Below are 15,399 nucleotides of genomic sequence, written 5' to 3'. Positions count from 1 at the left end.
ACGGGGTAGAGAAAGTATTGATACTTCTTTTTACCGCGTTTAAGTACGAGTACTTGTTTTGAAGTAATATCGTACGCGTTTGAATAGTAAAGTTATTTATTCTGGAAAAGATTCGTATCCAAAAGGCACACGACGAAATATCTGGCGAGAAAAATGTTTCAACAAAACTGTTTAGGGTATTTGTGTTTCATTATTTAGATTTCATCGACCGGTAGCCATATTCCCCATCGTCAACTTGTTTCTTGATACTGGTATACAAGGGTATCTGTGTCTCCTTGACAACCCAAGATTTAGTTGCCGTGGTCTATGGATAAAACATATTACGCCGGACGAACAGAGTGCCTTCGTTACCAACCTTCGTACTTTACCCAGCGACGACTTTGAAGCGTACCGTGAACGATTTGCGGATGTGATTAAGATGCGAATATGCGCACATCATCAATTAAATGTACACGCGAACGCTATACAACAAGAAAAGGGTCGAAACGAACTTCGTGAAAGTTTAGAGACAATGACCCTTCAACACGTAACTGAATTGGAAGAAATTACCCCCGTGAAAAATGACGAGAGATCGAGAACCCCACTCGATACGAAGTCACGAAGTAAATTCTTGGGACTGGGTAAAGATGCTTTAATTGATATGATTGTTCAAGCAAATGTAGACGCAGATGAAAAAATGGAAAAAGTAAAGAAGGAAAAAACAGAGTTGTGTGATACGCTCAATACAATCAGGGAATACTTTACATACGAGGAATCGAAAAAGTATAAGCTTGGCAGCAATGAAACGTCCACGTGGAGGCGCTTTTTAGATAATTTAAACCCCGTTAGTGTTGAGATTAAAAGTATCCTGGACCGTGTACAAAAGGAAAAACTTCAGGAAGAAAATACAAAGTTACGTGATGTACTTGAGGAAATAGATACACACACTGCGCAGTTATCTGTAGATTTTGATTGGACAAATTCCGGATTTCTAAAGCGATACTGGGATGAATTTAAAGAGGATATAAGCAAACAGAAGTCCAGTTTAAATACTGAGATTGAAAATATCGTCGAAGCCGATGAATTAAAAAAGTATAAGAGTGAAAATACAAAACTGTGTCAAGCCCTTAAGAAAATACTGTATTGGCAGAAGGACCTTCATGAAAAAAGAATGTCATTCAATAATTCAACGGAGGGTCGAGAGAGGGAATCAAAATGGAGAGCCTTCAATGATCACATGTGTACACTTATAGAAACAAATACGGTTTAAAAGTACAATAATACTATCATTAACTTTTCCGAAAAAACTCCCGTAACTCCCGTAGCCAACCACTCAATATACCCGGACCATAAAGCCAACAAAATCGAACGCCGAGGACAGCTCCGCCAAAGAAAGGCGCCGAAAGGATTCCTAAAAAGATTCCCATCCCGCCGCCATCCGTTGCAAAATCCAAAACAATACAAAAAACAACCCATAAAATTGTGAGCTTCACAGCAAGCAGCGATTCATCGACAAATGCACCCTCACCGAACGAAGGGGGTATATTCTGGATAATGTGCATACCCCCCATATTTGTGGAGGAGGAATTTTCTACCCGCATTAACGGCACGTACTCTATTTCAGCGTCTGCTCCTACTTCAGACGAATCCCAAGCCGTTTCTACGTCCCCGTTCTTCGCAGCGTCGTTGAGCTCCATGATTATTTTATCCCCCAAACTTCCACAAGTTAACGAGCCCCCGCAACCGCACCGCAACCTACGCGATCCACGCACTCAAGCAGTCCACGCAAATTCCGCAGTCTCAACAAGATCACGCTTGGTAATAAAATTCACGCAAGAGTGCGAAGCACTTGTTGCGGGGAGCTATTAAGTAGCGGAGTTTGGAAACTTTTGGTCGATGAAAAAGGAGGGGAGGGGCTATTTAGGGTTTTTGAGTTCACAGGAAATTCACAGGAAAATCACAGGAAAATCAATAGATATCATTCTTCCTTTTCGATTTTTCTTGATAGTTCGTACGATAGTTCCTCCCTCATCCATAGACAGTGATCAGGTGATAGATCGTAATATACACAAAACCAAAAAAAAAAAATTAATTTTATCTCAGATGGAAAAAGAGAAAACGACATCAGGTTTAAGGTTTCCCACGCTTCAAACGACTTTCTCTTTCTCTGCCTGTGGTCGTGTGGTCTGGTCACTTCGACAAACAGGTAAAAATGATGTTGAATACTGCATCACCTTCATGCTATTCTTCGAAAGTGCAACATCTGAGTAAATCACGCGGTAAATTACCTGCATCATCTAGGCTTCTTAGACCGAAAGGGAAGGCTCGTGAAAAAAAAAAGTTTTTTGGTGTAACGTCATCGATTTTGGATAAAAGTTCTCTTCCGCTGTCGGGGCTACAGGGCAAAGCTATTGTATTCCCACCCAAGGATGAATTTCCGAGCAGATCTGAAGTCCTTTCAAACATACCTGACGAGTGTTTCAAAAAAGATACGATGAAATCTCTTGCGTATACTGTTCTTTCCACAGTTTTAACTGCGTTCTGTGGAGCACTTGCTTTTGCATTTATCCCTTTAGAACTGTGTTGGTTGCCAGTTTGGTTGAGCTATGCTGCCGTAACCGGGACAATTGCAACTGGATGTTGGGTGATCGCTCATGAATGTGGACATAACGCTTTCAGTGAGAATCGCATACTCCAGGATTTCGTTGGATATTCTTTGCACTCACTCTTATTAGTACCATATTTTTCTTGGCAAAGGTCACACGCTGTTCATCACAGTAGAACCAATCATTTAACAGAGGGTGAAACTCATGTTCCATATGTTAAGGGTGAAGTAAAGGGTGACTTAAACCTGAATGCACGAAAAGGATTAGGAGAAGGTCTATTTACTTTCATTCAACTCCTCACACATTTAGTATTTGGGTGGCCAGCATATTTGATTACTGGTGCTACTGGTGGCAGTGCACGTGGAATCACAAATCATTTTTTACCTTGGATAAATACAGGAGAGCTAGAGTTGTTTCCCCGGAAGTTGGAAAAAAAAGGTCCTCGTTTCTGATGTGGGTGTGCTCGCAGTAATCTTTTCTCTCGGTTATTGGGTTTATTGTTGTGGTGTGCAACCCTTTGTTTCACTTTACCTTGGACCATATATATTTGTGAATATTTGGCTGGTCCTCTATACATGGCTTCAACATACCGACACAGATGTTCAGCATCTTGCAGCCGAGGAGTGGAGCTATATTAAAGGCGCATTCTTGACTATCGACCGTCCTTATGGTGCTGTTTTTGATTTTCTACACCATCGAATTGGGAGCACTCACGTTGCACATCATATTGAGTGCTCGATTCCACACTATAAGGCACAGTTGGCAACTTCAGCTTTGAAGTCAAAATATCCAAACTTCTACTTGTATGATCCGACCCCGATTTGGTCAGCACTCTTGCGTGTAGCCTCTTTATGTGTGGCTGTTGAGAAGCGTGGGGAAGGTCGTGATACAATGTGGACATTTACATCAAGTGCATCATAAATAGTTGAGGAGAACAAGTTAACGTGCATATGTGAAATTACTAGCACGTACGTACGCAAGATAAAAAAAACTTACAATGGTTTGCATTATCTCTGAACCTGTATGTATTCTTTCACAATTAACTACGTTACGATTGAACCTGTATAAGGAACTTGTTCTTTTTTCCCATGCTAATGAGGAGCATTCTTCCGGCAATCAATTCCTCTGGGCTTATACAGGTTGACACATCTAGAACCTTTTTGTTATTTATCCGCACTCCGCCACCATCAATCATTCTCCTAACTTCAGCCTTACTCTTCCGTAGCCCAACTTTTACTGCTACATCGACTATAGGGATTCCTATAATGTCAGTCCTAGCACATATAGCAGTCGGCACGACATCAATTAACGACTCAAGTACATCAATGTCTAATTCTGTATCTGATCCTGGTAAAAGACCCTTTGTGGCAGTGATTGCTTTCTGTAAGCCAACTTCGCCGTGGACAAATCTTGTCACTTCCTCTGCAAGTCGAACTTGAGCACTGTTTTGTACATAGTTCTTGCTATTCATTAACTTCGAGTATGTTTCTATTTCATTGAGAGGTAAGAATGTCAACATCTTCATTAGCCGAAGAACGTCTTCATCTTTTGTATTTAATAAATATTGGTAAAATTTGAAAGGAGACAAGCGCTCAGACGAGAGCCAGATTGCGCCATCTTCACTCTTTCCAAATTTTTTTCCGTCTGCTTTCAACAATAGTGGAAAAGTTAAACCAAACACCGAGTCCTTAGCAACTGTACGTCTGATAAGATCAGAACCAGCGACAATATTACCCCATTGATCGCTTCCTCCTATTTGAACGGTAACTTCGTGGTTCTGAAATAAGTGCATGAAATCATATCCTTGAAGAAGCTGGTAAGAAAATTCAGTGAAACTCATCCCAGATTCACTGTCCAGGCGTGTTTTCACACTATCACGGGTAATCATTGTCCCAACTCTTGCATATCTCCCAACGTTCCTCAAAAAATCGAGAAAGCTCATGTCTGCGAACCAATCAAGATTGTTCATAACAAGAGGGGGTGGATATTTACTTTCACGACCAAGAACTTCTTCAAGGTTCTGTCCAATTTTTAATGTGTTTGACTGTATTATTTTCGTTTCCAACAATGGTCGTTCAACCGATTTACCGGAGGGATCACCGATACTTCCAGTTGCACCTCCAAGAAGGACTACAGGTGTGTGTCCACAGCGCTGAAACCATGATAGTACAACGATTCCCAAAAGATTACCTAAGTGCAGAGAGTCTGCAGTAGGATCAAAACCGCAGTATACTCGAACAGGTTTTTGAGTAGCCTCACTTAGCGAACCCTCACTGGTACAAGCATCAAGAAGGCCGCGTTCGCGAAGAATATTAAGCACGTTTCCAGTACATTCTTTGTCTGCCGTAGCTACAGCAGACTGAAGTCTGTAAAAAGTACGTGTTGTAAGTGCCTTTCTTTTGAGTTGTTCTCCGCTCGCGTGAATTCTTTTCCTGTGCGATAGTAAAGTGGTACGTGAAGGAACAAAAGCACTGACGTTGCAACCAACGTTGCAGCATATCTCGCCCTGCACATATTAGTTAGATTGAAGACCCGTAAAGAAAGGAGAAGAAGTCTCACCATGGGCCGCAAAAGTTTCATAAGAAACAACCTTTTAAAATTCAAGAAATGACGAAATGACGCTCTCAAAACTTCACAAGTGAAGCTGCGTCGCGCAAGATATCGGGCGTAGTTTATGAAAAGTATAATCTGCAGACTTTCGACAACGTTAACTTTGCGCACAAATTGTTCGAATGACTAGGTAATTGTGAGCCTGTGTGAGATGTTAAGAACAGTTGGAGTTTTTTTTTGAGATGTGGATAAATCAACTTATGGTATGGTATGTGTAAGAGTCACAACCCTATTAGCCACGACACCGTTTTCAGATGCATATTGGATGAAATTTCCTTTTTTTTCTCATTTTTTGACATTTTCGCGATGAAATGGACGTAAAAGTCTGACTGAGCAGGAAAAACTTGTCGTGGCTACTGGTTAGAGTTTATACTTAGGTTGTTTTGTTTCCAGGTATTGGCATTAACATAAGATTTCAGCTTTAGGTGGAGCAGAAAAATATCATGATACTATTCAAGCACGAGATCTTTCCTCACAAGAACTTGAGTATTTCAGTGATAAAATGAAAGGATCATACCGGCAAGATCGCGCACGATGTTGAAAGTTGCATCAGGCCTTCCAAGCAGTTTAGCTCGAGCTGACATTTCCTCCAAAGTCCCATCATTTTTATCAAACCATTCCGAGACAGTATTTGCAATAATTACAGGATCCTCGCTATACGTCCCAACTTTATTTTCAAGTACAAAAGGTATATTACCTTCTTCTTGGCATGGTATACATCCTGGAAAAAAGTTATAATCTACAGAAGCTACTGATAAAGATGTTACCATTGAGAATGATTGGGATTCCGCATATTAGAGCCTCAGCTATAGTGCCTGGACCTGCTTTCGTAATAACACAATCGCAACAGGACATATATTCCGACATGTTATGAACGAATCCCTACGTGGATTCACATAAAATTTTACATTATTATATTTTTAGAAAAATAAGGACCTTGACATGGACGCTGAATGGCCATATTTTGGCGCTCAATTTTTCAACAAGAGATCTATTATTTCCACATATGATAACAAGTTGATGTGTTTCAGACAGTCTAATAAAGACTTGTTATGAGAAAGTTAGCGAATATAGTTCGAGCAAACCGTTTCGATAATTCCTCAGCTATTTCTGTTATTTTGCCCATGCCTTCACCACCTCCAATTAACATCACAGTCCGAGCATCCTTTTGCATACCTAACTTCTCCCTCAAATATGCTCTTGTTCCGGCAGGAATACTGAAAGATGGTCTGATAGGAAGTCCATGACATATAATTTGTGTTGTTTTCAGTCCTAAACTTAATGCTTGCGAAACCACTATTTTTGTCGCCACAAAGCATTTCAATACGCTCTTAAGTAGAAAAAAATGGTTATGATATTACGAAAAAAATATGATAGAAAGAACCTTGTGAAACCAAGTCGGGTGACACCGGGTTAAATCTGTGACCACAGTTGTAAATGGAATCGGTTTTGCAACTTTATCCCGGAGTCGCTCCAAAGACATCAACTTATAAAGAAAATTATTCAAAGTGACATAAATTTTGATGATAGTTTCTTACGGGCACATGTTGCATCAGTGGGTGTACACTTACAATTAAGTGAGGATTATAATCCATGAAAACACGAGAAAATTGCGTGCTAACAATCGCAGCGTATCCCTAGAAATATTGTGAAGGTAAACTTTGATTGTATGCTATCAATTAATATGTTTATTTCTCACCCTGAACAGTGTTTCATGAACGATCTTTGGTTCTGAGCATCGGAAATTTAAGCGCCAAAGCCACGGGTTTTTAACCAAAAAAAAGTAGCTTTTTGGCATGTTACATAAAGGCCACGGAGAATGTGAGCTCCATAAATCCACAATATTCACATCATACGAATTCCCTGATATAATTTGCGTTAATAGTCAAGAATTAAGATAAAAAGAAATTACCATAGATGCACTCAAATCCATCTTTTAAAGCCTGTGCGCTTGCTTTATGCCCTCCACCAGTATGACTCATCAGACAGAGAACACGATAAGAAGACTCAACTGTGATGTCTTTCTTCGGAGGAGAATCGGAAATTTCTGACAAGTTCGTGTCACCGCTTCCGCGACTTTTATGAGTTGCTAATCCAATAAAGGCAAGTTGCTAGTGAGGAAAATTGAAAAATTATATAATTATTATTCGGAGAAAGAATACCTTCGAAGCTAGCTGACGTATTGTGTTCACCTCAAATCCGACCGTACCCCAAATTGGAAACGGATTATTCAATATTGGTCGATTAACTCTAAAAAATGGTACATTATGATACATGAAGTTTAAGTGCTAAAGGACGAACCTTTCTTTTGCTGTAACTGTTTCTGCATTTCTCCCTCGTTCTGGTCCTTGAGAACGCCCGAAAGAAAGGTTTAAACTTCGCTCTCTTGCTACATGATTAACGCGAGCTCGATATTGTTTAAACTCAAAATTGAGTACAAACGCATCCTTCTTGCACAGAACTTGCGTGGAATCCATTTGAACAGTAAGGTTCTGCGAGACGAGCGATCCTGGGTTTTTGTTCAGAGTGTTTTTGTACCTTTTTTTTATAAACATATTTCATTTAGTGTTTCTCCCTGAGATGAGGTTGAGGTCTTTAAAAAGACACTTCTCTTTTTTTTTGCCGGTTTCACCAAACGTCTTCTCATACATACGTTTCTCGGGTAGCTTGGGTAGACTCACAACCTTATCCATATCCTCAGTCAAGACCTTCATTAATGGCGCATCGATTACAAACACGAGCTTTGAGGATTGCAGGGGTAGCTCCAATTAAATACAATGTTTCCCTTCAAAACTATTCGAGAATGAGAGGTCGAACCTTCAATAAAAAGACGGTCCGGTTACATTCTGATTCGATTAAAAGCGTCCAGTCTGTAGAGAGCCTGAGTGAAAGGAAGTCAGCTTTATTCAAGTTTGAAGAAGATAATTTGAAAGCCTCGTTAAAATCTCTTTTCACACAGGCTGTTCAAGCCGCATATCCTGAGAATTTTAAGGAGGTATCGCTAAATGAATGCGCGAACTCGGGTCTTGGAGACTATCAATTTAATGATGCCATGCATTTATTTTCTGTTGTGCGTGAAGTCGGAGGATGCGATGTTAAAAGTCCTCGAGAAGTTGCTCAAAATATTATCAACATGCTACCCGTGAACCCCTTCTTTGAGAACCCTAGTATAGCTGGACCTGGCTTCATCAATGTCAAAATTTCAGACTCATACATTTCTTCAAAAATCCTGCAAAACTTCAATATTTGTGAGCCACGAGAGCGACGAGTAAACACTGCTGAAAATGTAAACTATCCTCGCGTTATTGTTGATTTCTCATCTCCTAATATAGCAAAGGAAATGCATGTGGGACATCTTAGAAGTACTATCATCGGTGATTCTATATGTCGAATGCTAGAATATAAAAATATTGAAACTTTACGCTTAAATCATGTTGGAGATTGGGGTACCCAGTTTGGAATGTTGATAGAATATTTAAATGATGAACACGATGATTTTGTTGATACTATTGGGGATCTTCAGTCGTGCTATAAGCTTGCAAAGAAACGATTTGACGAGGATACTGAATTTAAGATTCGTTCTCAGGCAGCTGTTGTGAAGTTGCAAGCTGGCGACCCAAAAATGTTAGAAATATGGGAAAATGTGTGTCAAACGAGTAGGAATGAATTTGAAACTATATACGAAGCTTTAAATGTGAGAATCTCGGAAAGAGGTGAAAGTTTTTACAACTTAATGATATCAGGCATACTCGAAGAATTAGAACAGAAGAATATAGCTGTGAAGAGTGAAGGTGCTTTGTGTATATTCAGCAGTTTTGAAGGAACACCTCTTATATGCAGAAAGAGCGATGGTGGTTATAATTATGCATCTACGGACCTTGCGGCAATAAATCATAGAATCAAGTACGAAAAGGCGGACTGGGTAATTTACGTAACGGATAGTGGCCAGAAAAAACACTTTGCAGGTATTTTTGATGCAACGGAGCGAGCCGGTTGGCTCGAAAGATGTGAAAAGTCAGATGTTCGTTTGAGTCATGTTGGTTTTGGATTGGTGATGGGGGAAGATGGTAAAAGATTCCGCACTCGTTCTGGTGAGGTCATACGTCTGAAGGAGCTCCTAAGTGAAGCTGAGTCACGATGCTACGATGAGTTGAAGAATAGGGGCACATCTGGACTTAGCGAGATAGAAATGAAACAGACTGCAAGAAAACTGGGTATAGGTGCGATAAAATACGCTGATCTCCAAAACAATCTGTCCACAAATTATGTATTTTCCTTCGATAGAATGCTGGATCTGAAAGGTAACACTGCCATATATTTGCAATATGCACATGTCCGAGTTAGTGCGGTACTGGACAAAACGCAGATAGATGTACAGAACGTCACACCCCAAGAATTTCGTTTTAAAGCGAAAGAAGAGAGGGCGCTAGCTTTGCACATTCTTAAGTTTGCTGAGTCACTTGATTCATCTCTACAGGATTTGATGCCTTCTCGAATCTGTGATTATCTATATACGCTATCCAGTCTATTCAATGACTTTTATGGTTCTTGTAAAGTGATAGGTGATGATAATGAGGAAAGCCGAATAATTCTTTGCCATGCAACTGCATCCGTGATGCGCAGATGCTTCTTCATCTTGGGAATAGATCCAGTTTACAAACTTTGACTTCAAGATGAATTATAACAGCACTTTAAATGTATTTGTTTTTAAAGTACGATTATTAATAATTAGTTACTAGAATTAAAACTCGAGTTAAAATAGCTAAGTACATAATGTGAAGATCAGGACAGTCGGGCGGGAATAGCCCAACTACTACGCCTCGTTCGAATTGAATTCAGCAGCCATCTTCTTTAAAGTTTGAAAACTTTCAGGACCTTTAGCGTGGTTGAGGTTCAACTTTTGAAGGGTAGAAGAGAAGATATTTTCGCACCTAATTGACTAGCAATACTTGGAAGTAAATCTTGTAGCTCTAGCCAATGTTGTAAGCTGAAAAAACTTGCACCTTCTAAATTTACTTACTCTTAGTTTGGGATTGTCCACTGATTACATAAGTATTTGCTGGTGTTGCAGCTTGAACTACATAGCTTAAGTTTCTGGAGCGTAGAATTACAAGGTGAAATATTACCTTTAGGACTTGTGAAATGGGTGACGGTATCGTTACAGAATATGTTAACTTCATCGATTCCGGGCACAGTCGTAACGCCGAGTCTTTTTAAGACGCTCTGAAGTCGCTTATCATCTGTTGAGGTTGTTTTATGGGCAACCTTTTTTTTTCTTCGAAAAGGAACAGACAGTAAAATCGTGTTGAAACGAAGCAATAAAGAATAAGGGCAAACCTTCGAACTGATCCTTTTCCGCCCGTGCGCACAGCGCCGGCAAGCTTTTGCAATCTGTTTACGTCCATGAAATAGTTGATCGTGAGCGTTAGTGAATGACGGTTAATTACAACACGCTAAACCACTTTTATGCATTATCATTAGGTTCTTTCCGGAGCCCGAAGTTTAGGGGTTTCCGGTTTTCCTCCCCTCCCCCCAAAATGCGAAAAAACACCCCACAAGGAAAGAAAGGAGACTGGGCGGTTCGAAATAGAAAGCAGCTAAGGAGCGTGTTTGTTCAGCTCAACAACTCTATCTGCAACATGCTCTCACTTCAATGGCAACTGATGGAGATTATCCAGTTATGGCATTTGTCACTACAAAGTTATTCTTTGATTGATTTCCTTATTTTTTCTGGAGTTTTCATATTATTCTCCTCGTTTGTTCTCCACACGAGCGTTCAAATTGCTAACTTCTTGCGACATGAAAAGTTAAAAAGTACGTTATTTCGCTGCTTTCGAACGATGCCGTTCGTAGCTTTCTTTATAAGTAAAGAAAAGCAAAAAATGCTTTCACAGTTGCGGAAAGATATATCTTCCAGCCGTAGTTGCATACTAAAAAAGAATGAAGAGCTTCCAAAGACAGGCTGGCCTGTTGCAAGAGTTTTGAAAGAAGCAACTGCACTGAAGGAGAAAGATACTGTAATATCTGTAGCAACAAACAAAATGTCTGGTACCGTTTACATAGCTGATAGTGATCATTTTGAAATGTGCAATATTGTTTATTCACAGTTTGCGCATGCTAATCCACTGCACAGCGAAGCTTTTCCTTCTGTGTGCAGAATGGAAGCTGAAATAGTTTCTATGACGGCGAAATTGTTAGGCGGTGGATCTCCGGATAAAAAAAACGTCTGCGGAGCTATTACTTCTGGTGGCACAGAGAGTATTTTAACGGCTATTAGAGTAACCCGTGATTATATGCAGAAACGTAAGAAAATTTCATTCCCAGAAATGTAAGATCTTTTTGCTTTTTCTTTCGTACTTCATTCAGCTTACATCGTTATTTCTCCAGGATTATTGCTATTTCGGCACATGCTGCTGTGTATAAGGCTGCTGAGTACTTCAAGATACAACTTATTAGAGTAGGGGTTGACAAGGAAGGGAGGATGAGAGTGGACGAAGTAAAAAAAAAGATAAATAAGAATACTATTTTGATTTACACATCAGCTCCAAGTTACCCACATGGTGCGATAGATCCAATAGCAGCTCTTAGCGAGATTGCACTAGCATACGATTGCTGCCTTCACGTCGATGCTTGCTTAGGTGGTTTTGTTTTACCTTTTTTGAAAGCAGAGATTTCTACTATTATTTTTGATTTTGAGTTAGCTGGGGTAACTTCCATGAGTGTAGATACTCACAAATATGGTTGTGCTCAAAAAGGTTCATCAGTAGTTTTATATTCATCGAGGGAATTGCGTAAATTTCAATACACATCAGTAATGGATTGGACTGGAGGGCTTTACATATCTCCTTCACAGCCTGGTTCACGCTCAGGAGGACTGATAAGTCAAACATGGGCTGCACTTGTTCACATGGGTATTGATGGATATACGACCGTAGCTAAAGAAATTTATGCTGCTGCTGTGATGCTTCGGACAGAGATTAATTCTATTCCAGGTTTGCAAGTAATTGGTGAAGATATAAACATGATAGTTGCCTGGAAGAGTAATATGAATAAAATCAATATTTATATTGTGAATGATATTTTACAGTCAAAAGGCTGGCAACTATCTGTGTTGCAAGCGCCACCAGCTCTGCATTTGTGTATCACTGCCGCAAACGTATCGTGTGTTCCACGATTGGTTGCGGATTTGAGGCTTTCAGTTTATGAGGTTCTTAGCTTGCCTGAAGGAATTAAAGGAGGGAAAGCTCCTATCTATGGCATGGCAGGAAGTGTCCCGGATAGAGGAGTTGTGGGAGATTTGTTGAAGGATATTCAGGATATATTATTGTCGACATACTAATAGAAATCTATCTACTTCAAATCAGCGGCAGCTCCCGTAAGAATTCTTTCTTCACGAGCTGCAATTTTTCTAGATCTCACTACTTTGTTGTGAGTGCGCCTGGCCTCAAACTGGTCTGCCAGCGACTTTTCACGACTTTTCTCTGCCTTTGTCTTGTGTATTGCCTCCATCAGTACTCTCTTGTTCTTGAATACATTCCCCTTACATTTAAGATACATGGAATGATACATATGCTTATCAATTTTCTTAGCATCTCGATATTTCTTTAGTAATCTACGAAGGACTCTGTGTCGGCGGAGCCAGAGCACCTTAGTAGGCAAACGTGCCTCTCTCGTACCTCTTCTTTTACCTGTTGAGTTTAAGATTTAGATGTTCAGTAGATAGTAAGGAAATAATAGATATACCATATCCAGTATGACGTCCTTTTCTTTTAGCTTCTTGTTCCCTGCGAGTCCTTGACCGCGAGTGGATCTACAAGCAAACTGATTAGAGAAGAGAGCAAGAAAGAATAGCGTTCACGTACCTTTTCTGGCTTGCGGATCACAAGCCCATCTTTGACAAGTTTTCGAATATTCTGTCTGGAATTCGCGTTCGAAATTTCAGTTATCTAAAAGCAAGATGATCAGAATAGGAAACTTTCTGTTAATTATACCGGCTCGGTTCAACAGAACAAGAAAAGAGTTGCTAAAATCACTCAACGTACCTCATTAGGGTCGAGCCAAATCTTACGCTTCCCACAGTTTAAGATAGAGGCAGCAAGACGCTTCTGCAACTTTAATGATACCATCGATGATGACAACTGAAGTAAATATAGATGAGATTCTGCACGTGCACCGGTTCCTAGTCGGTCGCGTATTCTTTTTCTGACGTCTGAGCGTGAGTTTATTCCGAGTCGAAAATCACGGTACAAGCCTACAACCAAGCATTACTGGCTTTTTTGGAACGTTTTATAACCCTAAATACGATTCCGGAATGCGAATCGGAACGGAGAAGAGGAAAAACGAGTCGCACCTCCCCTCACTTAAGGCGCTTCGGAAATTGTCACACAATAGCTAGGCGTCAAACAATTTATTCCGCATTTGAACGAAAACTAGGATAATTCTCTATTCGATAGATTGTATTCTTATCACGTCTTCGAAATGGTACGCATTTTTTCTTTACCGGCAAACTCTTGTCTTTTGTTTATGTTTATTGGATGCACTGATATGTTGTAAATAGGATCCTATTAAATTGTAAGTACATTCGTAGTAATTATTCCTTCGGCAATAAGCCGAGTGATCCCTTTACCTAGCTTCGCGCTGAAGATTTTTATCTAACTTAAATTCCACCTAGGGCTATTGTGATGAAAGTTATTGGACGAACTGGCTCAAGAGGACAGGTCTTTGCCTATAAAATGTGTGATGTGACAGATACTTACCCGTTTTTCAGGTGACTCAGGTTCGTGTAAAGTTTTTGGACGATCAAAATCGTCAAATCATGAGAAACGTGAAAGGTCCCGTTCGTGAAGGTACGTTGAAAAGCAGTGTAGAATTTTGTTTTTAACTTTTCTCTCTTCAGGTGATATTCTCACGCTGATGGAATCAGAAAGAGAAGCTAGAAGACTTCGATGATTCGATTACCTCGTGACATGATGTGGAGTAGTGGGATTTCTAGGAATTTTCATCGTTGCAATAAATTGAATTCTGCATAGAAACATATAAATAATTCTAAGAGCTATCTGAGAGAATATAATAACACTCTGCCACGTGCATTGCCCACAGCGAGATACCTGCTTTCTCTACTAAAAGTAGTACAAAACACAAAATTGACAGGAGTCTTGGATGTAGGCCATCGGGAGCAAATAGTGCACGAAGGCTGCTTGACCATTCTTAAAGAATCCTTGCACACACTTGATGAAAGTGCTAGTAAGTTACCACCACAATTATAGCTCACACCGTCTACTACAGACTTCAAGCTCATTATTTTCTCACCTGCAACCAACTCCTTTTGAGATGAATCATTAAAAAGCTCTTTCCATCGAGGAAAAATATTTACCACTCCATCGCTATCACCAACTGCCAACTGGTCTAAAGCTGAGTAGTTGAGGGCTGTTACTTTTCTGGATCCGACTAAACTCTTTTTATCCATGCACCTCATCTTCCTCAAGTCCCAAGTGCAAACTTTACCGTCAGACCCAGCTAAAAATAATTCTCGTCCACTGTGAGAGTAAGAAGCACCAACTATGTCTTCGCTAACATTGAGAGTCGCAACTTTTCGATAGTCCCGACTTGAGAAGACAGATAAAGTCCTTCCAATACCATATATTGAAGTAGTCTGAACTTCTGAAGTATTAGGTGACTCTGCAAAACCTTTGATCAGTATTTCTGAGCCAAAAACATCAACACGGCTCATGACTGAACTTTTATTTATATCATATACATAAATGAAATTTGCCTTGCCACTTAACAATATTTGACCAGAAGATGTAAATTTAACCTTGCGAAGAGGTAAATCCTCAAACAGAGAGGAAGACTTTAGTGAATTTCGTTTTCCGTCAATGTCAAATATCCTCAACTTTCTATCAAAACCAGCAGTAAGAAGCAGAGAAACATTCTCATACGAAAAGTCAACAGAAGTAACGACAGAATTACAAGGTGCTGCTGAATTTGCATCGGTAACTCGGATCGCATTAAACTCTTCTTCCACGAGATTTTGATCGATACCCTTCCCATCCGACATTTTTCTAACATTTTCAACAACTTTTGGAAAGTTCCTATTCGTTTTACTCCAATTCAAAGCACAGGTATCGTTGATGCGATCGCGATCACTCACTTTCTTACGCATATTTAAAGTATATAAAGTAAGTTTATTGCAGCAAAAATGCTA

The 15,399-nt window shown here is 39.9% G+C and overlaps 10 protein-coding genes across 10 annotated transcripts; 5 read left to right on the top strand and 5 right to left on the bottom strand.

The window, feature by feature from the left end:
* Nucleotides 1-418: 418 nt before the first annotated feature.
* On the top strand, nt 419-1,249 carry Bathy14g01560 (unknown protein; the record flags this gene model as incomplete). The annotated part of the gene is made up of 1 exon (XM_007508950.1): nt 419-1,249. One exon carries the CDS (start codon nt 419-421, stop codon nt 1,247-1,249), a length of 831 nt encoding a protein of 276 aa, XP_007509012.1.
* Nucleotides 1,250-2,191: 942 nt separating this feature from the next.
* Nucleotides 2,192-3,506, top strand: Bathy14g01550 (fatty acid desaturase, type 2; the record flags this gene model as incomplete). The annotated part of the gene is made up of 2 exons (XM_007509082.1): nt 2,192-3,023; nt 3,055-3,506. The coding sequence occupies 2 exons, from the start codon at nt 2,192-2,194 to the stop codon at nt 3,504-3,506; spliced, it is 1,284 nt and encodes a 427-aa protein (XP_007509144.1).
* A 127-nt stretch (nt 3,507-3,633) lies between these two features.
* Bathy14g01540 (tyrosyl-tRNA synthetase) lies at nt 3,634-5,147 on the bottom strand (the record flags this gene model as incomplete). Its single annotated transcript, XM_007508989.1, has 2 exons — nt 3,634-5,091; nt 5,145-5,147. 2 exons carry the CDS (start codon nt 5,145-5,147, stop codon nt 3,634-3,636), a joined length of 1,461 nt encoding a protein of 486 aa, XP_007509051.1.
* Nucleotides 5,148-5,686: 539 nt separating this feature from the next.
* Nucleotides 5,687-7,672, bottom strand: MGDG (glycosyltransferase family 28 protein, putative Monogalactosyldiacylglycerol (MGDG) synthase; the record flags this gene model as incomplete). Its single annotated transcript, XM_007509017.1, has 10 exons — nt 5,687-5,916; nt 5,963-6,077; nt 6,132-6,231; nt 6,281-6,525; nt 6,580-6,681; nt 6,734-6,832; nt 6,895-7,058; nt 7,108-7,306; nt 7,358-7,445; nt 7,497-7,672. The coding sequence occupies 10 exons, from the start codon at nt 7,670-7,672 to the stop codon at nt 5,687-5,689; spliced, it is 1,518 nt and encodes a 505-aa protein (XP_007509079.1).
* Nucleotides 7,673-7,911: 239 nt separating this feature from the next.
* On the top strand, nt 7,912-9,861 carry RARS (arginyl-tRNA synthetase; the record flags this gene model as incomplete). The annotated part of the gene is made up of 1 exon (XM_007509063.1): nt 7,912-9,861. One exon carries the CDS (start codon nt 7,912-7,914, stop codon nt 9,859-9,861), a length of 1,950 nt encoding a protein of 649 aa, XP_007509125.1.
* Nucleotides 9,862-10,217: 356 nt separating this feature from the next.
* On the bottom strand, nt 10,218-10,600 carry Bathy14g01510 (predicted protein; the record flags this gene model as incomplete). The annotated part of the gene is made up of 2 exons (XM_007509205.1): nt 10,218-10,470; nt 10,533-10,600. The coding sequence occupies 2 exons, from the start codon at nt 10,598-10,600 to the stop codon at nt 10,218-10,220; spliced, it is 321 nt and encodes a 106-aa protein (XP_007509267.1).
* A 132-nt stretch (nt 10,601-10,732) lies between these two features.
* On the top strand, nt 10,733-12,534 carry Bathy14g01500 (sphingosine-1-phosphate lyase; the record flags this gene model as incomplete). Its single annotated transcript, XM_007509248.1, has 2 exons — nt 10,733-11,523; nt 11,583-12,534. The coding sequence occupies 2 exons, from the start codon at nt 10,733-10,735 to the stop codon at nt 12,532-12,534; spliced, it is 1,743 nt and encodes a 580-aa protein (XP_007509310.1).
* Nucleotides 12,535-12,585: 51 nt separating this feature from the next.
* Nucleotides 12,586-13,321, bottom strand: Bathy14g01490 (the record flags this gene model as incomplete). Its single annotated transcript, XM_007509072.1, has 4 exons — nt 12,586-12,592; nt 12,646-12,883; nt 13,018-13,141; nt 13,238-13,321. 4 exons carry the CDS (start codon nt 13,319-13,321, stop codon nt 12,586-12,588), a joined length of 453 nt encoding a protein of 150 aa, XP_007509134.1.
* A 555-nt stretch (nt 13,322-13,876) lies between these two features.
* On the top strand, nt 13,877-14,144 carry Bathy14g01480 (40S ribosomal protein S28; the record flags this gene model as incomplete). The annotated part of the gene is made up of 3 exons (XM_007509075.1): nt 13,877-13,912; nt 13,963-14,041; nt 14,092-14,144. 3 exons carry the CDS (start codon nt 13,877-13,879, stop codon nt 14,142-14,144), a joined length of 168 nt encoding a protein of 55 aa, XP_007509137.1.
* Nucleotides 14,145-14,247: 103 nt separating this feature from the next.
* On the bottom strand, nt 14,248-15,357 carry UTP18 (U3 small nucleolar RNA-associated protein 18; the record flags this gene model as incomplete). The annotated part of the gene is made up of 1 exon (XM_007509227.1): nt 14,248-15,357. The coding sequence occupies one exon, from the start codon at nt 15,355-15,357 to the stop codon at nt 14,248-14,250; it is 1,110 nt and encodes a 369-aa protein (XP_007509289.1).
* Between the last annotated feature and the right edge of the window lie 42 nt (nt 15,358-15,399).

Source organism: Bathycoccus prasinos (genome assembly GCF_002220235.1).
Source record: "Bathycoccus prasinos genomic : Chromosome_14".
In the NCBI taxonomy this organism is placed as follows: Eukaryota; Viridiplantae; Chlorophyta; class Mamiellophyceae; order Mamiellales; family Bathycoccaceae; genus Bathycoccus; species Bathycoccus prasinos.
Note: the sequence above shows the minus strand (reverse complement) of the source record. Positions and strands in the feature narration are given on the sequence as shown.